Source organism: Myripristis murdjan, chromosome 10, assembly GCF_902150065.1.
Source record: "Myripristis murdjan chromosome 10, fMyrMur1.1, whole genome shotgun sequence".
Classification (NCBI taxonomy): domain Eukaryota; kingdom Metazoa; phylum Chordata; class Actinopteri; order Holocentriformes; family Holocentridae; genus Myripristis; species Myripristis murdjan.
This window is the reverse complement of record NC_043989.1, coordinates 14,695,647-14,721,331: the sequence shown is the minus strand read 5'-3', so window position 1 is coordinate 14,721,331 and position 25,685 is coordinate 14,695,647. Positions and strand designations below refer to the sequence as shown.

The 25,685-nt window shown below is 41.4% G+C and overlaps 2 protein-coding genes across 2 annotated transcripts; both read left to right on the top strand.

Annotated features, from left to right (window-relative positions):
* Positions 1-626: 626 nt before the first annotated feature.
* On the top strand, positions 627-8,169 carry zgc:92907 (UDP-N-acetylglucosamine transferase subunit ALG13 homolog). The gene is made up of 4 exons (XM_030062707.1): positions 627-783; positions 1,733-1,895; positions 4,587-4,725; positions 4,838-8,169. The coding sequence occupies exons 1-4, from the start codon at positions 703-705 to the stop codon at positions 4,947-4,949; spliced, it is 495 nt and encodes a 164-aa protein (XP_029918567.1). The 5' UTR covers positions 627-702; the 3' UTR covers positions 4,950-8,169.
* A 3,170-nt stretch (positions 8,170-11,339) lies between these two features.
* sesn4 (sestrin 4) lies at positions 11,340-25,589 on the top strand. Its single transcript, XM_030062045.1, has 9 exons — positions 11,340-11,533; positions 19,326-19,523; positions 19,798-19,980; positions 20,158-20,403; positions 21,030-21,144; positions 21,369-21,493; positions 22,224-22,390; positions 22,966-23,110; positions 23,292-25,589. Exons 1-9 carry the CDS (start codon positions 11,468-11,470, stop codon positions 23,379-23,381), a joined length of 1,335 nt encoding a protein of 444 aa, XP_029917905.1. The 5' UTR covers positions 11,340-11,467; the 3' UTR covers positions 23,382-25,589.
* The last annotated feature ends 96 nt before the right edge of the window (positions 25,590-25,685 follow it).

Genomic DNA, 25,685 nt, shown 5'->3' with positions numbered 1-25,685 from the left:
CTGATTTATACATAAGCTTCTACAAATCTATGGGATGGACTGCTTAGTCACATTTTTTACATAATTTTGTTTTACTCAAGTGTGTCCCTGTATGTAAGGAATAGAGAAGTAATAGAATTAGTGGCCATATAATCACTTTTTCTTTGTAATCAGTTTGGCCATGCTGCCGTGAAAGTTGTTGAACGTGGTCAGAATGTAGAGATTTCTGGGTATTACCAATTCAAAATTGATCAAGATCACATTTAAACTTTGACACAACTGAGTGGTTGTCATTTATGTATTTGTTGCCACTGGATGTGCAGGAAATTTTTACAAATCAGACCAAACAGTTTAAAATTAATACTTACATAAATTCTCCTGAGTATCTATCATTCTGCCTGTGCTCTTGTAAAAGTTCAGAATAATGTGGAAAATTGCAGAAAATGCCTGATCCGTTTGAAAACTGTCACCGCACGTATCTCACTCAATTTTAGCCCAGATATTTCCATGTAAGAAGCCAGCTCCCCCCTCATTTAAACACAGGTCTGTATATCAGAAGAGGTGGTTGGACACATTTTATCAGGATTAAGAAAATGGCCCAAACAGCGCTACAAGCTCCACACCACTAGGTGGCAGCATAGGCCGTTCAATTCAGGATTTTGACGTCATGCTCTCTGAACGCGGAAGTGGACGTGCAGCAGATGGAGGAGCTCCTCAGCAGCCATGAAGACGGTGTTTGTCACTGTCGGGACGACGAGTTTTGACGAGCTGATCGGAAGCATCACCTCCTCTGCTGCCGTTCAGGTGAGTGGAGCTTCACCGGCTCCAGTCTGAGGCTGTCACCCTGTCAGCTGCGCCAACCAGCGGACGGCAAACACCAGCCCCCGTTTTCTCTGTGGTCTCGGTTATAGCTACAACAAAACATGAACACCTAAAATCTCACAATACCTCTGACACTAAACCCAGAAGTCAACCCTGCTTCGCAACAGGGCTGTCTCCACAAACTGCAGTCTATTTTGACCTGTAGGACCTCACAGCGAATAATTTAGTGCAATATCCATGTCTGTATATGGTGTATATACAGGTATACTTTTTACATATGCTTAATTTTTTATTTCTGTATTGTCATATTTTTGTAGGATGAATGTATATATATTTATAGATAATGCAAATGAGTCGCCTACTTTTTTTTTTTTTTTTACAACTAAGATTAATTCACAAGTAGGATTAGCACATTTCGTGTCATTTCACTTATGCTTATATGTATTTTTCTCTTGAGAATTACAGCAACTGTAAGCGACCAAATTTCTCCTTAGGGATCACTGAAATATTTCAGATTCTGAAGACGTCAGGGTTAAAGTCTGTAGTGTGATCAAGGTTAGAGTCAGATTTAGAATAAGAGCAATATAATACTTCTGAAAAGCAAAAGACTGTGCTAGGTGTTCAGGAGACATTAACCCAGAGCCCGAGGTTAAGAAGTCCCAGTGTGAATGGAGGCTAACCTGATCCCTGGGCCTAGTTAGACCAGTGCTTAGGAGCCCAAGTGTGAAAAGGGCTTTTATGATTAATGGAGCAACTTTTAACCTCAGGTGACCTTAATGAAGTCTCAGTGCCCTGGTTTCAGGTTCATGGTCACAAATAATGGACTTTGGAAATTGGAATAACAGAGTGGTCTGCCTCTCTGCTGTTAATCAAAATAGACATTGTGAATTTCATAACAGTGTTAAATTTTTTTCTCCCCCGATCCCGACAGGCTTTAAAATCTAGAGGATATGACCGTTTGGTTCTCCAGGTCGGCAGAGGGTCTGTTCTTCCCGGCCCAGAGGTTTGTCCACACATCACGCTGGAGGCCTTTCGCTTCAAAGACTCCATAGCCGAGGACATCAAGGGTGCCGATCTCGTCATCAGCCACGCAGGTGTGAAACATATCAATAACCACAAGAACGTGACCTCTTGACCGGCTGTGCGTCCTCCTCAGTGCAGCAGGAGGAGATGGCGTCTGCATTTTAATTCAGCCGCACTCCAAGCTCTAAATCTGACAGGGTTTATTCTGTGTCACAGTCAACTGAGTTCGCTCCATGATCCAGATGACCAGGGAAGGAACAGTATGCTTTCATAAGCCTGAAAACAACATAAACTATCTCGCCGCTCCACCCGTAATAGCCGATACCAACAGTAATATGGATTTTCTTTCTAGTTAATGTAATACAAATGTTAATGCAAAGCAGAGTCAGCTTTTCAGATTTTGTTTAAAACAAAATAGCATGTTAGTTTTGTTCGGTTGTGAATTTTATAGTTGACACTCCAAAAAAAAAAAAATCACCATATGCCAAATTTCACAATAAGTCAGATATGTGCAGTAAAAAACATTTTTTGTGCTGATACAGATATGGCTTTTTAAAATAAAATATTGGCCATAATAGTCCACTAGTACATCAAGTCCATCCCTATAGATTATAGCCATAGCCATAGCCACAAAGTTATGTAGTGGAGGCCTGGAAACAACTAATGCATAAAAGCAGATATTAAAACACATCAGGATACAGCATGCTCACAGATAGCAAACTGACCTGCTTATGGTGGTCCGTCGTGTCTGGTGGCTTGTCTTATTCCAGATGAGGCTGATGAGGTTTTAGATACTACCCTCCATGGATTTCTTTAGGGACTTTAGGGAATGTTCCAGCTCGTCCTTGCAGTGCTTCCTTGATCATCAAGTAGTCGGTTTGCTCAGGTGCACATGAATTCTGCCCACGAGTGTTTTGTGCAGCGTCCATACACGAATCCTGAGCACTCGTGGTCTTCGTGGCGACTGTATGTGCACAAGGTTTTGCAGCTGGACAGGCATGTGGTGAGACAGATGCAGAGGCAGAGATTCTTGTGTTGGAGGTCGCCACATCTCAGTTTGTCAAAGACAGCCAGGGCTTCCAAAGGTGTTTTGTAGTTCATGGTTAGAGGTGCGGCCCACCAAGACAGTACCGTCACTGTGCTTGAAAGACAAAGCTACTGTGAACAGGGCTGGGAGATATGGGCAAAATCAAATATCAAAATGTGTTTGGACCAAATTCCTTGATATAGATGTTATGAGAATATTACAGGAAAGACTGCTGGTCATTTACACAGTTTTTGATAAATAGTCATCACTAATGCCTATATAATAATTAGGTCAGTAAAGGCAAATAATAGAGCAGTTGTAGTAGTCTGGTAAGTTCAGAAAATGACATCCCCTCACTGTAGTGCAGCCTGTAAAACCAGGAAAACACAACATTTATGCCATATCATGATATTGAGATATCCAAAATCCCATACAATATTATATTGCCCAGCTGTAATTATGAGTGGTTTGTGTTTTAATGGTGAAGACAGGAGGGGTGGATCAGGATTTCCAGATTGATCAGATTTCCGCTAGCAGACCACACGCCTCACTGATATTAAGACACGGCCCCATTTCATTCCAGTTGCAGCTATATTTCAGCGAGCTCAGAGGTGGAGGTTTGTTACAGAGCCAGAGAGGCTGTGTTCCCCCTCGCTGGTGGACGGTTGATCCTGGTGGTTTCTGCCGAAGCCTCAGTCCTCAGATGGCACTCATACCACGAGCAGCAATAATGCTAAAGCCAGAGGACAATATTTACAAAGCCAGCAATCCTTGTTAACAAGGTGCAAACAGAGAGACAAGAGACAAGAGAGAGACAAGTTAAGACATAAAGCATATTTGATTATTAGTGAGCCAAGATCGTTAACAGAGTAGGAGAAGACTGGGGTGGATTACTATTTTTTCTAAAATGCTGTGACACATTTCCAAAATAAAAACATGTTCTCAAAACCGTTTACACCGCCATCTAGTCCCTTTATTAATTTTAATTGTTTTCACCTAAAACACAAGACTGTGTATGTCATTTTTCCAGTGGCCAAATGCAAATCTTTCCCAAATCAAGGCCATGCAGGAGTTTACTCAGCTGTCTAAACTACGTAAAACCCTACTGTTCAGATAAGTAATAGTCTGATGATACCCTGCCATTGGTTTTACACAAATCCCAAAACTGCCTGAATCCCAGAAATCTCAGAAAGAAAAGGATTGTTGAGGCACGTCACCGGTTACATCAGTAAATCTGTTTGTGGCTTCTTTGGAGAAACGTGTGATTCATCGAGTTTGTCAGTGCTTCTACCTCCTTACACTGTCACACATCAACAAACATAAAAATGTACGGTATTACATTCTCAAATTTGACAAACCTTTATTTGAACCATTAACTTTTGTGTATTATAGTATTTCCAAAAATATGAAGAGAAGGCATTTTGCTAATTGTATGGGAAAAAATAAAATTGGATTATGGAAGGAGTGTGGAACTATATCTGAATGCATTATTAATAGATGATGTATAGATTTGTTGTTGGTACAACATGTTTTATAAAGATGTGATCTTAAAGGAACACAGCTCTTAATTTTGCTGTGGCGTTGAGCTGTTGTTAGGCTTCAGGATACAAGTTTGTTTTGATGGATGTGTTCACCGTTTGGAAAGCGTGAACCTTACTTTTGAAAAATGTATAAAATCCCTTGAGAAAAAACTGAGCTACAGTCATAAATAAGGATCTTGATCTTTTTCCCCCAGGGGCGGGGAGTTGTTTAGAGGCTCTCGGTGCAGGAAAGCCTCTGCTGGTTGTCATCAACGACAAGCTGATGAACAACCACCAGCTGGAGCTGGCCAGGCAGCTTCACATGGACTCTCACTTGCTGTACTGCACTTGCAGGTGTGTGTTTGTTCTTCACTGACCTGGTATATGCATTAATGAGACATGGTTTCTGCTCTGAGGACATTCAGCGAAACAGCAGTAACATTTCTTCTCCTCACAAACCTTTCAGCACCCTGACAGACACCCTGAGGACGATGGACCTCTCTGCTCTGCTGCCCTTCTTGCCTGGACAGCCGAAGAATTTTGCCAACTTTCTGGATAAGGCCCTCGGTGTTCAGTGAAAACTTGTTTGTTTTCAGTCAAACTGAAGGCCAACCAAATTAAGAATGTCATTATCATAGCATTTATGCACATTTAGGCACAATTGCGACTGTTACGCATTCCGACTTAATTTATTTTTGTATACAATGAATTGTCAACAGTAGAAGCCTGATTTCAAAACATTTTGAGCTGTCTGAGTTATTTGTACACTTATTTGCCGACTTTGGTTCTTGAACACTTGTAGACAAAATGTAAGAGACCTTCCCCAGCCTGGGAGATATGAACGGCATAGTAATACTGTGATGGAGATGGGCTCTCTGAGATGGAGACAAACACAGCGTTTGTTCAGTCGAACACAACGGGTAGAGGAAGCAAAGACAAAGGACCAAGTAGTCATCAAACCACGAGGGAAGTCAGCATTCCTTCATCAGCAACTGACTGACCTTATCACCTTGTTAGCACGCAACAGTTCATGGACTTTATGAATCAGAATTCTCACTAAAGATCCTCCATTATCCTTGATTATCCTTTTGGTTGCTAGGGTCCTTGCTGACAGTACTTTAGTGTTCATTCTGTCAATGCGTTTTATCCCTGTAACACAGACGGTGAGCGACTTATTGCCAACATCAACTGCCCTCTGATCCGGCTGTTTCAGTGCGTGAGAACAGAGACTGGCCCTCCAAATCCAGGTGGGAAAATGGCCAATGTGTTGTGATCCGCTTGATTAAAGATTTACTTTATAAGCACCATGTTAAATTGTTCATCTTGGGGTTTTATATTACGTAGCCTTAAAACAACAAACCATAGGTCCCTGTTTGACTCCCACTAGTGCCATTATTCAAGTTTATCTGATGACTGTAATGCCCACGGGAGTTTTATGTAGGTAAACACCAAAGGCTATAAATTTGTCCGTGCTGTGGACTGTGTGTTGCAAGTTCTGCGGGCAAACATCTCATCATTTAATTTCCTGCAGACTCAAGTACATGCTGATACGCAGCATGAGGAAGCCCAGCATTGCACTTCAGGCAGAGGAAATCCAAAATTGCATGAAAGAATTTTCGCTTATATAAGCACAGGGGTCATTCGGTCAGCTAACCCTAACCCTAACCCTTAATGTCACGTAGTTAAACTGAATAATACCTACCCCTATGGAGTAAACAGCTTTACTTTAGGGCTATTGCAACTCATTAAATAAATTTGAAAAAAAGTGGTGTGTATATAATTGGACTGATGTACACAAAGACCTGAAGGGCTTTTGATTGACTCATTGCTTCTCTATTCTCTCAGAAGGGGAAGTCATTCTGTGCCCACAGGCTGGCAAAGCAACAATAAAATACATACACCACAGTAAGGCAAGCTGTACCAAATCTTACCACAAGGGTGAGATGATGTTTAAAACTGGGGGCTTGTGGGTTGACATCATCTGTCGTCCCAGCCTCATCCCGCAGTGCAATGTGGATGCAGCAACCCATCTTTTCCCGGTCCGAATTGGCAAATGCAGATGTTGACATTTGGTTGCATTGCATTATAGGGCAGCTACTTTGTGACTGCAAAGCAGAGGCTGTCATCTTTATGCACCTGACCCAATTTTTCCAGAGACAAATTTGCATGTGATACCAGGTCATGTGATTTCCTATTTGAAGTAGGATCCAGGAGTCCATCTGTCAGTGCCATAACAGGGAAGGAGTATTTAAAAATCTTTCATTGGTGGAAGATAAGAGGCATGGCCATGTGACTCAGTGAACAGAGTGTCTGACAGGCTGCTGGGAATCCTGTTGGAAAGAAAGGAGTGTGTATGTATGTTTGCAGCCTGTAAAAAGGGTATGAAATTCTAACTAAAGCTCTGATATTGTTTGTTTTATATTGAAGACAAAGGTCAGTGTCATCACTCAGCCTTGTTCAGCTGTGTGGAGTGACCACTTGGACCCAAGTAATAGGCGTTTGGTCATTTATGTAGGATCCCTGTGACACTGCAGCTAAGAAAGGCCTGAGGAACAACACCGAGCGCTGTGGCTGTTGCCTGGGCAGAGCGACTGTAAGGCTGTCTTCAGGTTACAATAGCTTTACTTGGCGGAGTTGTTGTGGCACAGGAAATGATGCATGAAATGATGCAAGTAACCTAGTTTACAGTACAAGCTCCAAATGGTGTTGAGAGTCAGCAGACAACATTTTTGTCCATTGACCCCCATGGCTGGAAAATCAAAAAAGTTCACAATAACTGTTTTAAACAAAAAACTAGAATTTCATTGAGAGGTGATAGGACATTCAAATGAAGCCTGGTATCTTGCCAGGTAGATCAGACACGGTCCAAACCTGCTGGTATTTATTGTGGAGTGCTGATACTTGTCTACCCTGCCTGTAGTGAAGGTGGCAAGTTCAGGTAGGTTTTGTTAGATCAACACAGTGTGTGTGTGCGTGTGTGTGTGTGTGAGAGAGAGCACAGAAACTGAGGTGAAGTCTCAGTGGTTTAGAAGAGCGGTAAAGGAGAGAACGCATACAACAAACTTCCCTTTCAGGAAATTCCCTCCCTCTCATTGGTGAATTTCTGTAGAAAGTGTGCAGGATTCACACACACACACACACACACACACACACACACCAGCAACACTGGTTCTTGTCATTTACCAAAAAGTACTTCTGTAAGACTTTCAAAACTGTTGTCATGTTGTTTGTTTTTTCTTCTCTTTGAAGGGAAAGGAACTAAATCATATTACACAATGAAATAGTTCACTCTTGCCTTTCTGTTACCTCGGGAAGTTTTGTGCCCAGCTGCACGTTTTCATCTCCAGCTGGGTGTTGAATCATCCAAATAATAATCTTAGAATAATGATTGACAAATCCTGCAGCATTAGCATAGCTTGCAGTTTATTGCTGCGTGGTCCAGATATGTTTAGTTTGCTGCTCAGTCAATCATTTGTCATTTGTTAATCCAGTTTGGGCAGACCAGCAGCTGCTACTTACTTTATCAGGTTAATCAAGAGAAAAATAAATAATAAATAAAAATAAATTTTTAGGTCCAAGAAAGTAGCCTAAATTAAGGATGGTTTAGATATGGCACATTTTAAATAAACTAGTTTTCTGTTATGTAGTTTCTGAAATGCGGGACAGTCGGGGACGCATGATAACACATGATTCAGTTCCTTTCTTGGGTCTGACATTTCATATTGAATGTTATATTTTAGAAAAAAAAAAAAGTCCCAGCCAGTTGAGTTCAGCTGTGAAAAGGTTGTTTTCTTGCCTGATCCTTAAACAAGCTTCCTGGTTTGTTTTGGACTGGTTGAGCAGGCTAATCTTCAGTATGTTTCACATGGTGTTTTGAGGAGCTGCATGTTAATCTAATAAAGGGTTGTTTGGACGTTGGAACAAGTCACCTTTTTTTTGGCCACGGCTTTGCTTGAGCTTTGCTCTACTTTTTTTTCATTCAAATATGTTGTTATCCTTTTCTAAACATTTTACTCTGGCAGCAGGACTTTAACAGAATTTATCTCTGTTTAGCTGAAAGCCTCAAAATGTTTTATTATGCATGTGTACCAGTCCTCTTTCCCACTGAAACTGCACAAGGCCACAATCAAGTGGCTGTGGGTGAGTTCAAAGAAGCACAAAGGGGCTTGGTTGAACTTTTGTGATCCGGGCCTGATCTGTATCTGGCTGTCTAAACATGGTGAAATCAAATAAAGTCTGTTTTATTTCAACTAATGTTTTTACGTCTTATTTTAGACAGTCATAAGAACATCGAATCTGTGCCCAAGAGGGTTAAAAACTGTTTGTCCTTGAGTATAACAAGTTTCTCCCGCACACATCAATTCACTGGTGGATGTTTGTCTCCAGAAATAGAGGATTCATTTATAGGCAATAACCAGTTAAAAAAAAAAAAAAAAAAAACAGATGCCCTTTTCCCACTGTTTACAAGTGATAATAGTTTGCATAACAGCATTAACCTATTTCCACATTTTGATGCACTGCTGTGTTGAGATTCAATTAAAGTTTCATTGCTGTAGCCGCATAGAAATGAAGTTTCTCTGAATTAGTCAAATTGTTTCCTCCATTTACTTGAGCCTTCGTGCGACTAATGTATCTTCTCTGTGGAAGGACACAGAGTCCTGTTGCACAAAAATAAAAGAGCACCGGTAACCTTGTTACACAAAAATAAATAGATTGAATCACGGTAGTCGTGGCTTGCACAGGTTCTACACAATGTAATATGAACATCTAATATGAACTGTGTGCACCTGATTATCTCCAGTGAGGGGATGGTGAAATCGGAACAGGAAAGAATAAAAACCGAGATCGAAGGTATTGCAAATAAATGTAACTGAGATTAATGTGACACTGTAATTGTCCTGTGGCTCTTGTGTGACGAGAGAGAAGGGAAAAACAACATTCTGATATGAACTGATTCAATGCCAATACACAGATTTCTGACAAAGAACAAAAGTCTTATTCATTAAGGCTAGAGTGGACTGAATAAGTCCATACAAAAAGTTAACAATTGGATCAGACTGGAGGGTCAGTTAAACAAGCCCTCCATCCAAATGGTCATTTGTAGACATCACATGGCAAAGAGAGACTGCAGTCAGTGCGTCGTGTTTACTTCAACTGCAGAGGGGAGCATGAAAGTTAATACACATGATGCAACTTTCCTCTGCATTTTGTGGCATTTCTATTTGATGCAACAAGCAGGAAGGTAGAGGTTTTTCACCGCCTCCAGGCTACATCCCTCTCCCACCTTGGAAGGCATATAGATCTAGGTGTTCATGATTGACCTCTGGATTAAACTTTGCCCACATACTGATATCATGTCAATGTGAGATTTGATGTTGTCTGTGATTTTGGATACTATAATGTGGCATAAATGTGTTTTCCTGGTTTTAAAGGCTGCAGTAAAGGGACACAGTTTTCTGAACTGCTTAGAAAGTTGTAGTTCTTTGCTTCTACTTGCTTGGTCATCATGACTAATGATTGTTTATCAAAGTTCTCTTGTGTGTAAGTATATTTGAAAAGCACCAATAGTAAGCGTTATAGTACTGATAAAGGTACTTGGTCAAAGATGATATGATATTTGAATTTGTCCATATCAGCCAACTTAGAATCTATCCCTCTTGAGTCCAGTTACAACTCTGTTTTATGTGATTTGCAACCCTGAGTATGATCTAATTCCAGACTGTAGTTCAATTGTAGGGGTGGAAAAATTGGAGTGGAAATTGATTATTGATTAAGATAACTGATTTGATTAAGTATTGCAATTCTGTGGTATTGCAATTCTTTTATTTAAAGGTACCAAGCATGTCCTGCCAGGTTGTCCGCAAGGGGACTTAAGATTGCCCCGGAGTTAGGCTAAATTTGGGTATTGTCAAAGGAGTCCCTTGACCTCTGAACTCCATATACAGTATCTGCAAGAAAATGGGGTCTCTGGGCACCCACAGGTCTCCCCTTTGCAGACATGGCCACTGTAATCTAATCCCATGCAGTTGTTTGCATGCAGCACAAATGTGTTATTTTGGTCGATTCTAAAATTGTGCATTTGTGCATCCTGGGGCCTAAATAGTCTTGGAGTTGCATAAATTGGGTCTGACTGGAAAGCTGAGACTCTTGTCTCATTTTGGGAATGCCTGAACACTGAATTGCTAATATATTGCAGCAATATTTTTTTGGGGGGGGGGACATTTTGGGAGTGCCTGAACATTGGGGGGGACTTGTACCTCTCAATGTATACGGGCGTTTGGGCCTTGGTGTATACACCTTTTGTGACCTTTAGGATAATCACAGCCTCATGAAACTTCACATCCACAAACAAGAGGACAGGTCAAAAAACTAAAATCGCAATAAATGATAATATCAAACCGCAATACTTAAGAATCGCTATACATATTGAATCGGCACCCAGGTACCATGATGGTATCAAATCGGGAGATAAACATATCATCCCAGCCCATTTCAAAAGTAATGTGTAAATATGACCACTGAAAGAGTTGCATGCCTTTAATAGCAGTTTTTAATCTTACGAAACTTGGATGAAACCAATATGTGAAGGGGTTGTCTGCAAGGAGAAGTGACTGCAGAGCAAGGGATAGTCTAGGACAATCTGTCGGGCTTGAATTTTGCAATTAAATTCACTTGGAAACACTGTAAAACAGTTCAGCCACCATAAAGTAGACCGTGCAAGAATTTGGTATTTTATTTATTTATTTATTTTTAGACAAATTGTCCCAGAAAAAGTAAATTTTCTGAGAGTTTGGTAGCCTGAGTGGCTGTGCCCTGGCCTGTTTTTGCCTCTGAGCCTGTTGTTTGCAGATGTTCATTTGCATTTGGATAACCCTGTCTGTGGGCTGGCCCCGCCCCCCTGCGCTCTGATTGGCCGCACTGTTACTGGAGCTGTCAGCGAGCCTGGCAGCTTTTCTCCTATGAGCGCTGCTGCTGGCCGCTCAGAGCAGCTCTCAGCTCCGCACCGCTGTGGCAGCCTTCTCGCCTTTTGTTAGCTAGCTTGGAAGGTACCAAGAAAGACAGAGCCGCATCCATGCACTAGCGTACTTTTTGGAAAATGATCATCTGTACGAATAAAATGGAATACCCCCTTAGAACCCAATGCCAGCGAGTCCAAAAACAGGTAAGACGAACGCAAACGTCAAATAACGTTCACGTCAGTTGGGTTTTTCACGTAACGTTAATTAATCGAGGCTAGCGGCTACCGAGGTTAGCTTCATTCTCTAACTGAAGTCCTAACGTTCATTCATTTGCCGAGGGGATTTTTAGTTTCCCTCACAATGGTTCACTTGCCACTTAACCAGCTCTCATACTTAGGTTTTTTGCCCGCTTTCATCCAATTGTTTGGTCGGCTAACAACGAGTGCAATAAAATATAGAGAGCCTGTTATTTTCTTTCAACTTTTCACATAGTGCTAACTAGTGGTGTTAACGTTTAACAGTGGCAGGCTAGCCGTGGCGAACTTCTAACTGAGCTAACTTAGCTAACGGTTTATCTATCCAATCAGCCAGTAGTGTCCTGCCACAGTTAGCATAGCTTTCATATGCTAAAGACATTATTTTACAGCTTCATGCATGGCTAGGAACTGATATGTTGCTCAGCGTTAACAGAGTTTCCATGCCCGACAATTCATTTGTCATATAACGCACGCAGCACCTACGCCAATGTGCCTATCTGGGTTTAAATGTGCATTTTGCTGTGAGATGAAATCGTACGTGTGTTTGATTATTCGCTGTGAGCTGTAACATCACCATCACAATCGCTGCATGAGCACACAACATCCAAAAGATTTATCTTTGGATTTTTCACCAAGGATGTTTTTCCACAAGTCCACTGTGCTGCGTTGTGTATTCATTTATAACTTTTATGTCGATTCCATTTGGCTAAATAGCCCCGCTGAAATGTACAGTTAATGTTAAATGACTTGCAGTGTTGGAGAAGGCGATAAGTGAGGATGACATCATCTGAACATTTACACAGGGGGAGAAATTGCCTGTATGGCTGTGAAGTAATGCAGTGCCATTTTTGACACTGGATATTATTTTATGACTGGCCTAGAGGATACAGCCATGAAAATGTTTTTGATAAATCGCCCAATGAGGATTGATGTTCGTTTTTTTCTGCCTCCTTTATGTAGACGACTTTATTGTGCTGTTATGTTGGGTGAACTGAACTGCCAATCAAAGTTGTTTTTCTCCTCTGTAGTGCTCTTGCTTCTGCAACAGAAAGGGGGCGCTGTTCTCAGTGCACGTCAAAGACATGTTTGCTGCAGCTTAGCATCCAGAAATGGAACAACAGAGGAAGGAATGTGAGCAGCCAGGGATTCACATCTTTTGACTGTTGTTTCATGCCCAATTTGAGTTCTACTGTGCACAGCTGCTCAGGGCCTGCTGTTTATCTCCAGTACCTTCAGTTTTATTCAATCAACATGTAGCAAGTATCACAGACCACATTTGGATCAGGCTGTTAGTTGGAGGAGCAGCCACCCCCTTGTTATCTATTTGTGATATGAAAATGTAGGAAGAGCACGAAGGTAGAAAAGAGAAATTTACCGTTACTGGGGTTAACTATCGATGCTGGCTTGTATTTAGACAACTGGCCACACAAATGAAAACGAAAGTTTGACTTTACGCCTACTTAAAACATTCGCTTCCCTAATCTCTATTTCTTAAAAGAAACAAAACTGTTTCATTGCAGGCATGCAAGCACTGGAATTTTTTAGCACATTACATTAACATACATGTCTTTGGCCTATTCATGAAGAGGGCACGGGATAAATTATTCTGTTATTCTGATGCACTGGCAAAGGTCTGCCGTACCCTGCATCACCTTGCTCTACCTGAATGCTGTGTTTTGACAGACAGATTCATCATTCATGTTGGGCTTGCCCTGCTTTCTTCATCATGCAACTGAGTGTTTTGTTTGTCTTGGTTGTTTCTCCTGTCCTACCCAGCAGCTCCCTCCTCCCTCCCTCTCCTTTCTTTGGGCTGCAGCTGGTTGTTTTGCGCTACTCCCTGAGTTCAGGTTGCACAGCCAAAAACAGGCCTGGCTGCTTGTGTTTCCGGTGCTGAAGGGGGGATGAGTTAGTTAATGCCGTCAGGACACTGGCGCATGATCAGGACAGACCCCTTCAGGCTCAGTTGGAATGCAGATTGAATGTCCTTCTCCTGTATCTGCAGCCCACCGCCTGCCCCCCTCCCCAATATCTCCCGCTGACACATTTACCCTTGGAAGACTGCTGGCATCATTTTCCACTTCTTTGTTCTGTCTTGGTCATGCACCCTTCTGTTCATGTTCTTGTGCATACAGTGCTGCAGTCTTGTTTGTCAGCCTGTTATCAAAGCCTCTCTTTGTCTTCCTTTACCTTTCCTCCCTTCAGTGATGTCACTCCTGTTTTTCATGTCATTTCTGCCTCGGATTTTGCTCTGATCAATAAACAAATGACCTCTTGTGTGTTGTGAAGGGAGGTTTTTTTGTGTGTGTGTGTGTGTGTGTGTGTGTGTGTGTGTGTGTGTGTGTGATTTTTGAATGTCAAATGATCTGCACCTGTGATTTTTTTTTTTTCTCTACAGGCCACAAGTTTGAATTTATCTTGTGATTTGAATACAGAAGTGCTTCAATATAAATATCGCTATCTCTCTTTGTCATCCTCTAGCCTTTTTAACAAGAGCAATTGTTCCCTCTCAATATCAGTACCTATGTCATTTATTTAGCAAGTTGTTCATACAAGGCCTTAATATGCCTGTGTTCTGACAGAACATGTGCATTTCTATTTATGTCTGAGCCTGCCGTATGCCTCATAATACCATACAGAGATACCTAAAATTATAATGACAGGTTGATTTTATTTTATATATCCACACACCTTTGTCACCAAGTTTTTTTTTTCCCCTCACGTGGGTAAATAATGTGTATAGCCTTATGAGAAGGTGTGTTTTGTGCAGCTGTTGGAGCCTGTGCTCAGGGTGCAGAAATAACAGCTGCGTAGCTGGGTGGTCACCCTTACTCCACTGGTGTAAATTATCTATACCCTTTGACTAGTTGTTGTGAAACATTCTCTTTAACAGTGTGTAATAGGCATAAATGTTTGTAATTGGCTGCATTTTACTTTTATATTGATGGTTCATTTTACATGTTTCAGATACAGTCACTGAATAACAGAATATTGTGAGTGTGAAAATTTTGAAAATCCATAGTAGACATAAGCTGTGAAAAAAAAGTCTCAATTTGAACAGTAGGTTTGTCTGGCTTTTGATTTTAGTTGTAGTGTTAAGCCGTCAGCAGACTCGGTGAAAACTGTAGGATGTGTCATTTCCGGCTGTGACAATGCTCAGAGGAACTGTAGTTCCTGTTTCAATATAACTTTTTCTTTAGACTGTGTCCAGACATGTTTATGAGCTGAGACAAAAACACCTTTTTTTTTTTTCTTTTTTTTAATTTGATGGCGAGACATTCACACTGCGGCAAATTCTGTCTCCATGGACCGTACACATGAAGGTGCTGTGACTGATTTTACTGCTCCTCTCAAAGCTTAGGGCTAAATATTACTGTAGGGCCTATAGTGATTTGTCAGTTAAATTGTGGTTGTAAATTCTGTCTTGTAGACATTTGCTGTGTTTTTTGTTTGTCTCTACATTTCTACTGGATGCATTGTTTTCTGAATTGTGAAATCAGTCGGTGTGCTATCTGGCTCTGCAGCCCCAGTGAAAGCTGATATATTTACAGGGGAGTGGGCAGTGGAATCACATGCAGCACCCCAGTAGGACATGGGGATCCTCAAGGATGCCTATCAAGCTTTAATAGGCCTGATGATGAGAATGAAGTGTTGCTTTGTGACCCCTGTAAAGTAATTTCTGTCACTTGCTTACTTCCACTGGGAGGTCAGAGTGCAGAGTCAGCTGCCGACACAGTTCATGAATCATGGCCTTGCTCCTGGACACTCCAGCAGGAAGGATGCTTACCAAAATATGAGCTTGAATCACCATCCGGTTGCCCGCCCTGACCCACCATGATCAGCTTGCATCATGGCTACAGTGGGATATTGTTCTGTCTTTCATAAGAAACTGTCAACCCTTATGTTTTCGCACTGAAGGATTTTACAGTGTTTCCCCAAAAAATGTTAATATTTGGGCTGCCTGTCTAGGTAAATTAATATACTGCCAACAACTTCTTGTTTTGTATTCATTTCTGGTGCCATGATGCATGAAGCTGGAGGCTTTTGCCAGTCAATATGTAATGCTACCATGTGCCAAAAGCATTTTAGTAAACCATAATGGCCATTATTTGTAATATATCTATATCTGCCTCACCCCCTTGTGATGCCGCCAAAGTGAACAGACAAGCTATGGGTGACTGAATAAAAAGGTACTGGCTCTATAAAGTGTAAAGTGTGTATTGAAAAATCAAGCCTAAAAATCTCAGTCCAATCCAAGTTTAAAAACAAGGACTGGAAATTTTCATTGTATTTCTAGTAGTGTTTTTTCATTTTAAGGTATAGTTTTTGCTATTCTGCAGCAAACAAAACAAATTTGAATCCTGTTATGCCATTGAGAGATACTCTCAGCATAGCTGCAGTGCAATTTATGGAGGGAGAAATAGAAACATTGCTGCAAACACTGCTGTTTGCAGCAATGTTAAATAAGCATATAGGAAGAAATCCACCATAGAGGAAGAGAACTCGCTTTTTTCTCCCAGTAAGCTCCATTGAAACTGCACAGCATCACTTTGCAGTTTTACTTATGGTACAAGACTAAGTGGACGTCATGCAAGCTGTGCTACTCATAATTAGGTGCGAAATGTAATAAGTTGCATGTTCAAATGTGAAAATGACTTCCCCCACAGCACTGGGGTTCACAAGTGTTGTTAATTTACATCAGTTACTGTTGTATTTTGAGCTCTGAAAATAGCCAAGCCTGTCCGGCTGCTTTGATTTGTTAGGGGCTAAATCCCCTTCCCTGGGCTCCCCAACACACTCTGAGCTAAGCTGATGCCAGCTTTGTGGGGCAACGACTCTGGTGTTAGAAGGCTAACACATACTCATTTCAAGCTGTTGAAGGCCCAGACTTGTTCTCTCAGTCTGGACTAATATTATCATAGGAAACTTACCACATTTATGGAAGTAATGACCGGATTTTATGTTTGTCGTTCAGGTAAGCAACATATGCTGTGTGTAGCTAAGTTCAAATCCCTCAATTAAAAACCCTCCTAAAAAAAAAAAAGAACAAAAAGCCTCCAAAGTCAGTGATGCAGTGTTACAAACAGTTCATTCGGAGCTTACCTTGTAGCAGAGTGTGCCATTTCACTGCAAACTGATGTTCAGAGACAGAGTAATTCAACGAAAGCCTTATGAGAGATAAATCTACAATTTACATCATAAAAAAACACTTTCGTTTTCTTCACTTTAGGTTTTTCAACCAGTGGCTGACAACTAACACTGGCTCAGTAGAACGTACATCATGCTGTGTGTGTGTGTGTGTGTGTACGGTTTGTGTGTTTACAGCTTTTGTACTGATGGCACTACCTACTGCTCAAAATCGCATACTGCAGCTTTGTCAAAAACATGCAGTATGCAAATTTGAGCAGTCACTCTCTTAGTCCATTACATCCAGAGATCTAGAACTGGCACACTTATGTGGCATGGCTAAAAACACTTATACACTGAAACAGCAAAGACAGTTATTGCAAAATAAATAATTTTTAAAAATGTTAATGTGTTTTAGACTGGATTTTCTCCTCCTTATTCTTTTGCACACAGCCTAAATATGTTTACTATAACGCCATTTGAGTAACTAGATCATGAGGCTCCCTGCTGTTCACCAGCACTTGTTTTTGCAGACAGATACTTGTGTGAATGCACCAATGTCAATAGCTCTTTGACTGGCAGGCACCTGTGTGCTCGAGGTCCTATCCAGACCAATTCCCATGTTCACTGACAGAGAAAAGTGGGTCAGGGTCTGAGCAGGTTTGGTTCAATGCTAATGCCCTTCTCCCACCCTTTTTTCGCCCTCTCTTTTCAGACTCTTATACGTTACTTTGTATAACTGACGTTGAAATTAAAGTGAGAGAATTGCTAGACTTCTAGTATATTGTTCTCAAAATCATGTGTTATGTGATCCGTCTCGAGCCTTTAACATCTCAGCTTGAGTGCTATATAAGTCAGGAATTGGAGCCTCCTGCAGGATTGGGAGGAAGTTCTCATTTGCTGCAGGGAGAAGTGAAATACCACATGGAGCTACCAGCCAGATAAACATGGTGCTGAATGCCAAAGAGCTGCACGGGGCTAAAATTAAGTAACAAGCTCTGCCAGTCGCCATTTGCCGCAACCATCCATGACATAAGTTGAAGTGCCTCTGATATGAAAGGCCCGTAATAATCCTAGATAGCAATTCATGTTGCTAAAAGGAAAAACCTCTGCCAGCAGTTATATAGCCTGAGCTGCAGTGAATCATTTGGCTTTAGGCGGGCTGTGGATTCAGATTTCACACACGGGAGAACTGGGTCCTCACCCGTGGCTGCACTCCCAAACACCTTTTCCTAGGGGCCATTGTATGAGGGCGAGAGAAGTAATAAATGGCTTTGCCTATGAGGGCAGTCCAGCTTCCCTCTCTGCATGGGTCTGTTTCTCTTGGCCTCAGACTCCACGGCCCAGTCGTTCCTCTGTTTGTGTGTTTGGTCTCCTCACTCCTTTGCTGCTGTGGAGCTTCCCTCTGCAAGGCCTCCTAAGCAATACTTTCAGATCAGTTCCTTCATCTGTGGTTCTTCCCATCATGTAAATCCCCTTTGAAATGAGGAATTTGCGTATTTTTTCCCGTTTTCAACTAGATAGAAGGCAGTTTATTGTTTTCATTTGCAGCATCCACTTTTGTTACATAGACATTTAAATCATTATGTGCTCTACATGTTAGCTTGTCATCTATCTGCACCTATCATTCATATGAGCTCATCAGATCTGACATTGCTGAAGCCACCATGAGTCAGAGTCTGTGTGAGCTCCCTGCAGAGTTAGCTTGTTTGCTTGTTGTGTTTGCAGAGAGAATAATGTGAGGAATGCACCCACTTGCCAGTGGCGCAGTTATTACAGCATCGCGGCTGCTGTTTCCCTGAGACCGTGCTGCCTCAGACTTGATTTAAGGTGTATAACACAGCTCTAATCCAAAGTCCAGTCGCAGCCTGTCAACACATGGAGTGGACACTGAAGGCTACCAGTTGTCCTGCATTGCAGCAGCATTAACACCTCAGGGCCAAACATGCTTCTGATAACTCTCATAAAGAATGGCTGTGTGTTTGTTTTCCATTTTATAGAGCTGGGAGATATGAACAAAATCCAGTCTCATAATATCTTTGAACACCTCAATATCAATATTGTGCCAGTGGTGAAGGGATGACTTTTAGTGCTTTCATAGGATATATACACAAGGGAGATTTTTGATAAATAACAAATAATGGAACAGTTGAAACAGTCTAGCAGGTTCAGAAAATTGCATCCCTTTACTTAAATGAAGTCTTAAAAACCAGGAATAGACATCAGTTATGCCAGATATTACAGATATTATCTTAAATCCAAGACAATACCTAATCTCTTGTCACAATATCAGTATAATACTGATATATTGCATAGCCCTACAGTCTGAAAGAATTTCAAGCTTTTCATTCTTGATTGTACAGTATTTTGAAGAAAGGCTTTCTTTTTGAAGAAAGCCGTTTTAGACAGCATGTTTTCAGTAGTTGAATGCGACCCACAACATCCTTGATATTAATTTAACGTAATCACTGGTGCTTTCATGATGCCATTGGCTACTGCTTCAGCATTACAAACATGATCACAGTAACGAATGAGCTGCCTGCAAAACAACAGTGTTTTTTATGTCCTCATAAACCAACGGTTTCCTCCTCCTTTGTCCTTGCTTTTTGCACAGGTGATGGTGAACACTGAGAAGGAGCGAGTGTCACTGTTGTTCATGAAGGCTCTGGTCAGCAGGGGGAGCGTGGACGCCGTGTCCCAGCAGATGGCCTCTCACCCTCAGTACTTGGAGAGCTTCCTGCGCACACAGCACTACATCCTGCACATGGATGGCCCCCTACCACTGCCATACCGCCATTACATCGCCATCATGGTCAGTGACACATAATTTAAGTGCAGTTGAGGACTGTTGTGGTTTTGGAAACAGTTCTTTGGTCTGCTATGGCAACAAGCATTCACTGAATCCCCAGGAGCCACGAGATGTTTTTCTTTAACTGACCCGTTTTTTTGACCATCTTAGGGAGGCGGGGCAGAGGATGAATTTCTACTTCAGGGATCAATAGAATATTACAGGAAAATTAAAGAATAACATGCTCTTGTTGCTCTCAGTTTGCCTTTTCCTTATCCTCATCTTCTCCTCTTTCCAGGCTGCAGCACGGCATCACTGCAGCTACCTAGTGTCTCTCCACTCAGCCCAATTCCTGAGGGTAGGGGGGGACCCACTGTGGTTGCAGGGTCTGGAGGCAGCTCCTCCTCGCCTTCGCCTGCTTGACCACATCAACAAGGTGCTGGCCCACCAACCCTGGCTCACTGCCTGCTCACACATCCAGGTACAGCCCAGCGCCAGAACAACATGCAGACGAGACACGCTTAACATCGTAAATCATCATAAGGCAGCATGAAGTTTAGGTTGCCCGTATCAATAACCGAAATCCTATCCATGGTGTTTGCGTGCTTGTCAGGAGAGCTGTCTGACTGAGCTGAGCTCTTATCTGTTGTCCCTCCAGACGTTGCTGAAGACAGGAGAGCAGTGCTGGTCACTGGCTGAGCTGGTGCAGGCGGTCGTGCTCTTGGCTCACTGCCACTCCCTGTGTAGCTTTGTGTTTGGCTGCGGCACAGACACCGACTCTGTCCCTCTCCCCAAATCTCCCAACGGCACACCACCGACCTTCTGCCCCTTTGATGCTGCCAACGGCAATGCCAATGTGCCTCTGTCCCTCGCCACTCCCTCAGAGCACATGACACGACGACGGGTAACAAATCAGGCTTTTATTTCATATAAATTAAAGCACCAGAGACTCACAGAGCACAATGCAGTGTGTTACAGAAGTATCTCTCCACTCTTGCCTCCATTTATTTTCACAAATCTACTCACAGAAATCTTATAAAAGTTTTATAACAGGAAATGTATACATTTCAACCAATAATATTTGTAATTTTTAATTTTTTTTTGGAGGTGGTGGTGCTGTTTAACTTTGGCATCTTTTACATTCAGATATTGGTTTTGAAGGTTATTTTCATCATTGAACAAAACTACCCCTATTTTGTCTTTGTACTAAAAAAACCTTTTACCTTGACGTTTAGCATGGATTTAACATTTAACATGGATTTTGCTTTAGAATATTAATTTCATACTGTGAAATAGACAGTTCATTTATACAAGCATCCATGTTTCCCTGTATTAAAATATATTCAAAACTAGTTTCACTTTGATTTATTAGGCTTCTTTGTGTAGGTATCAGAGGGAAATATGAGAAATACATTTTTTAATTGTTTTAGACAACATTTCATAGAACAAATGACAAATAATCGGTGCTTTTCATACTTCAAGCCAATTTTACTTCATTAGACCTTTTGTGTCTGCTGTTTGTCTCGATAGTCTCTGGACTCCAGTTGTGACATGGTGTGTCTGAAAGAAAAGATTCAGAAGTCCCAGGAAGAGAGGGAGAAAAGAGGGGAGCGGCTCCTGCAGTCCCAGACACTCCAGCAAACAGGTAACCTACTTGGCAGACGAGTACAGGAACGCACACACACACACATACGTGCGCTGTTTGGATGTTGCCACACACATTCACACAACATTCTGATCGTTGTCTTGAGAGTTAAATTTACTCCACGTGGTGTGAAACTTGAGTAATTATCACTCATCAACTAGCCTAAATTTATTGATGCATTCTGCCTGCCCTCTCCTCTTTCCTTTCCATCGTCCCTTTTTTAGATATGGAGGAAGAGGAGGAGATGATGTACTTTGCAGACCCCTCACGTTTTATCACAGACCCTGACTTTTGCTATCAGGAGTTTGCCCGTCGGGAGGAGGACCACTTCCAAGTGTTTCGAGTACAGGTGAGGACAGGTCATTTGGAAATTCTTGGTAGGCACATGTTTCTGTACTTGTATCAGTACAAAGTGTAAATATTACTGCGACCCAGTGCCAAATAACTGTCACTCCTTTTCAGCCATTTGGCAAAACAGGTCCATCTTCGTAACTATTATTTGGTAGTTGAATTTACCAATTTACCTTACCATGCCCGGTAATCTTTGAAAATGCACCCGTGTTAAAGTCAGAGGACGTCTGAGATGGTCCTCCTTGTATTAATTTCAGTGTGTAATGACCAAATAAAGATGTAAATTTGGTGACAGGGAGCTCCAACCAGAGCCAGCAAAACAATCATACATGTGACATATTTTAAGTGATTTGTCACACACTTCAAACCCTCTATAAGAGAAGACTACAAATGATGTTGAGTGGCTATATTTCCTCCAAACTCTGGGCTTTGTTCAAGTTATTTGTTTTCCTTGACTTATTTGAGCAAAAAGAGCATATTAAAGTGAATTTAATGTAAAGATGTTTTACTGTTATCCAAATATTTGTATATCCTTTTTATCTTTGAGTGGATAAAAGATGCTACAAAATATTCTCGTGCTACAGTCTAGTCTAGTCCTATTAAAGTAATAGCTTCATTTAATATTTTATAGGCTTGAGTTCACTTAGTGACCCTGAAGTGAACTGTGTGTTGACGGATAGGCTTGCATGATGTTCATTTTGAGAATGTGTTTATTATTTATTGTGCAGGACTATTCTTGGGAGGACCACGGCTTCTCCTTGGTCAACAGGTTGTATTCGGACATCGGGCACCTGCTGGATGACCGATTCCGGAGCGTCACAACCCTTCCCTCATCCCACAGCGCCGATCTGAAGAGGGCTATCTGGAATTACATCCACTGTGTACTAGGAATACGGTAGGACCAAACGCACCAGACCAACGCCATACACATTCTGGCATGCTAATTCATTTTATGCAGTGAAATTAATTTTTTATCAATTCAAAAACAAAATTGCTCAAGAGAATTGTGGCAGTAAATTCCAGAGGATAAAATAATTACAGAAACTCTTATTCCCAAAGTGTTCCTTGAAGGAAGGAAAGAATAGCAAAAAACAACATCATGCTAGAAACAGTGTTTTGATTGTGTCCCCCATGATCTAAGATTGGGGTCCATGTGTACATCCTTTCGACAGTCCCATGGGATTTTTTGGCTTCTGGTGGTCTATTTTGGTTGAAATGTGGGGGAATGGTTGATTTTGGCTCTGGGGTCTTACATTTTGACTATAAACCTGACTGGCCACCACAGCGCCACCACCAGGCCAACAGGTCCACAAGGTTCACACTCAGTATCTCGGCCACTGTTGAGTCAAATTTGGTAAACCTCTGAGGGCATCATGTTCACTGTTAACCTTTTTTTTCTTCTCCACATTGCTGATGAAATGTCTGTAGTAATTGTATTTACTCAGTATATACATGTGGGTGTGGTTGCAGCTATGATGATTATGATTATGGGGAAGTCAACCAGCTGCTGGAGAGAGATCTGAAGCTCTACATCAAGGCAGTGGCCTGCTTTCCAGACGCTACCAAGACCTCAGTCTGTCCGCTGCCGTGGGCCCCACTCAAACCTTCAGAGAGGGTGAGACAGCCTTCACCAAGACACCTCCATATAATACAGCACACACTGCAGCATTTGCCTATATGCAATATTGTGTGTTATGTATTTTGTTAAAATAATTCATTAAATCAAAATCTATTAAGCTTTTTAAAATCCTGTTTTGCTGCTCTGTCTGAACAATGTCTCCCTCTCTCTGCTTCAGATACATGTGAATCTACTCATCATGGAGGCCCGGCTGCAGGCGGAGCTCCTCTATGCCCTGAGAGCCATCACTCAGTACATGATTGCCTAAGTGCTCGGAGTCGACACAAAGTCAAACTCTCCAGCGGTACGGAGAGACCAAGTTTGGAGATATGAGGATTAAATTGTTTTCAGCAGCAAACAATGAAACGGGGAGGAGAGAGGCACTTACAAGGATACAGAGAATCATCCATTTGCAGCCACGACTCATGAATGTGTTCCCTTGTAATTCTTAAAGCAAACAGGTTTGTGCGTCTGTCAGAGTGCGGCTCGGGCACTGCAGTGAGTGAAACCTCTGTATGCGAAACCATTTTTCTCTCCCCCATCCCCCTTCTGGAAGGATGGGCCCCGATCTTCAAATTCTGGCTTTGTGATGTCCTCATATCGAACATTTCGTCTCTCAAAGGTTATGTGCAATTATTATTATTTTAATTGTTTTTAATTTGTACCTGTTGTTTTGTGTTCCAACTTAAATCTGTGACAAAAGCAGAGAGTGCTTCATCGTAGCAATATGTTACCAGTGGCCGGCACTCTCGTTTGATGGATCACCAGTCCTTTTTGTATTCAGCTATGCGTTCCTCTAAAAGAAATTAATGGTTTTGTACAAGTTGAATGAATGTTATTGGGAGAGCTGGCCAAATTTTGTTTTTTGTTTCCTTTTTGTTTTGTGACAATCCAAGTCAGTGTTGGCGGACAACTTCAAGTGGGTGGTGTCGTTGTTTTCCTCTAAAAGATCCCTAACATTTCATATTAGTGCTGGTCAAGAACAAACAGAAAAGTGACACTGCTGGAAGTTATCACATCACTATAGTTTCTTTTAATAAGCACTTTTTTTTTAACTTTATATATTTATAATGCAAGGTAGCTCTAGCAAAAATTGAGACCCACTGTATGTGTGTATGTATGTATGTATGTATGTGTGTGTGTGTGTGTGTATGTGTGTGTGTGTGTGTGTGTGTGTCTGTGTCTTTTGCCTTTCTTGTCCACTGTATGATGTGTAACACAGCTTCTTGAGGCTGTTTGTCCTCCCAACTTTCAGGCTTGGCTCTAATTATAAACCCCACATTGTGAGTGTATTATTAAGAGGGTATTCCTAATGGAATTATTGGTATTTGTGCTACAGAGACAGACTTGGCAGGCAAACATGTTTGCCAAGCTATTTAAAACACACAATCTAAAAATCAAAAGTAAAAAAAAAATAATCACACAGTGGTTGGTGAACTGTTTTGTACAGTGAAGAATAAGCTGAGCCATTAGCAATTTCTTTTTTTTTTTTTTATCATAAATATATAGTGACATGCTTTGGCAGTGATCAAATGAAGGAGATTTTATCTCAGACCAAAGGTCAAGAACACCTCAGCCAACCACAAAAATTATGACACATGGACGAGTGAGAATATGCCCAAAGTAGATCTGCAAGTGCTGTTGAGTTCACAGTTACTCAATAGTAAAGATTAATGCTCAAATCTGTTTTGTCATACTATTATTATTTTTGGTCAGCTGTGTTAAAACCAGTTACCAGTCACATCCATGGTACAGTTTGGAAAGCAGAACAATGTGCAGGCTAGTTTTTTTTAAAACACTTGTATCTTATTTTTCCTCTCTGTCACTATTTTTTTTTCTACAAAGTTTTGTAAACTATAGCGTACTATGATTGTTCTCTTGTTTCTGGGTTTGAAGCGAAGTCCTGCTCGTCGTGCCGCACCCTGGATAGATGTAGTGGTGTGGGAGACTCTTTAGGGTTAGCTGTTAGGAACCGCAGGACTTAGAGAGAAATAGAAGTGCATATCGACAAAAGCAAAAGCGCTGTAACACAGGTGCCTTTAGGCTAAAACTGGAGTGTTGCTGAAGTGGAGGGACGTGACTACTGTGGGCTGAATGTGAGCTTTGGTTGCAGCTGCCATCGCTGGTGGTGACTAAGAAACATACCCTCCTAACAAAAGTAAGTGGGGACTTTCCTGCACTGATGGGAACCATTTCAAAGTGCTATGGACCTCTTTTGGTGTTCAACACCGTTTTCAACATCATCACGGCTGTGAATGCCTGTGGTTCTATCAGACACCTCTTACCAAGCCCCAGCAACTCAGCAAGAGCCTCTGACACAGATGGATGTTACAATTGTTCAGATTTACCACATAAATGAATGGACAATAAATTTAAAAAAAAATATGAACAAGTGAGAAAAAGACAAAAAAATTGTTTTGTTTTGTTTTTTTGGAAATGTGAAGAATTGTTTTCTATAAAGATGCTATATCAATAACCTTTGTTGTCTGTGTTTAATTATGCTTCACAAAACAATGCAGTTGTCCTGTTAAAACCTCAGGATTATGGTACTTCTTGAGGGAAAATCAGAAAG

Coding starts and splice junctions, on each gene's coding strand:
- zgc:92907 (XM_030062707.1), top strand. CDS start 703: ATGAAGACGGTGTTTGTCACTGTCGGGACGACGAGTTTTGACGAGCTG. Junction 784..1,732: donor CCTCCTCTGCTGCCGTTCAG/GTGAGTGGAGCT, acceptor CGATCCCGACAG/GCTTTAAAATCTAGAGGATA. Junction 4,726..4,837: donor TTGCTGTACTGCACTTGCAG/GTGTGTGTTTGT, acceptor CAAACCTTTCAG/CACCCTGACAGACACCCTGA.
- sesn4 (XM_030062045.1), top strand. CDS start 11,468: ATGATCATCTGTACGAATAAAATGGAATACCCCCTTAGAACCCAATGC. Junction 21,494..22,223: donor TCCAAGTGTTTCGAGTACAG/GTGAGGACAGGT, acceptor TTTATTGTGCAG/GACTATTCTTGGGAGGACCA. Junction 23,111..23,291: donor CACTCAAACCTTCAGAGAGG/GTGAGACAGCCT, acceptor TCTCTGCTTCAG/ATACATGTGAATCTACTCAT.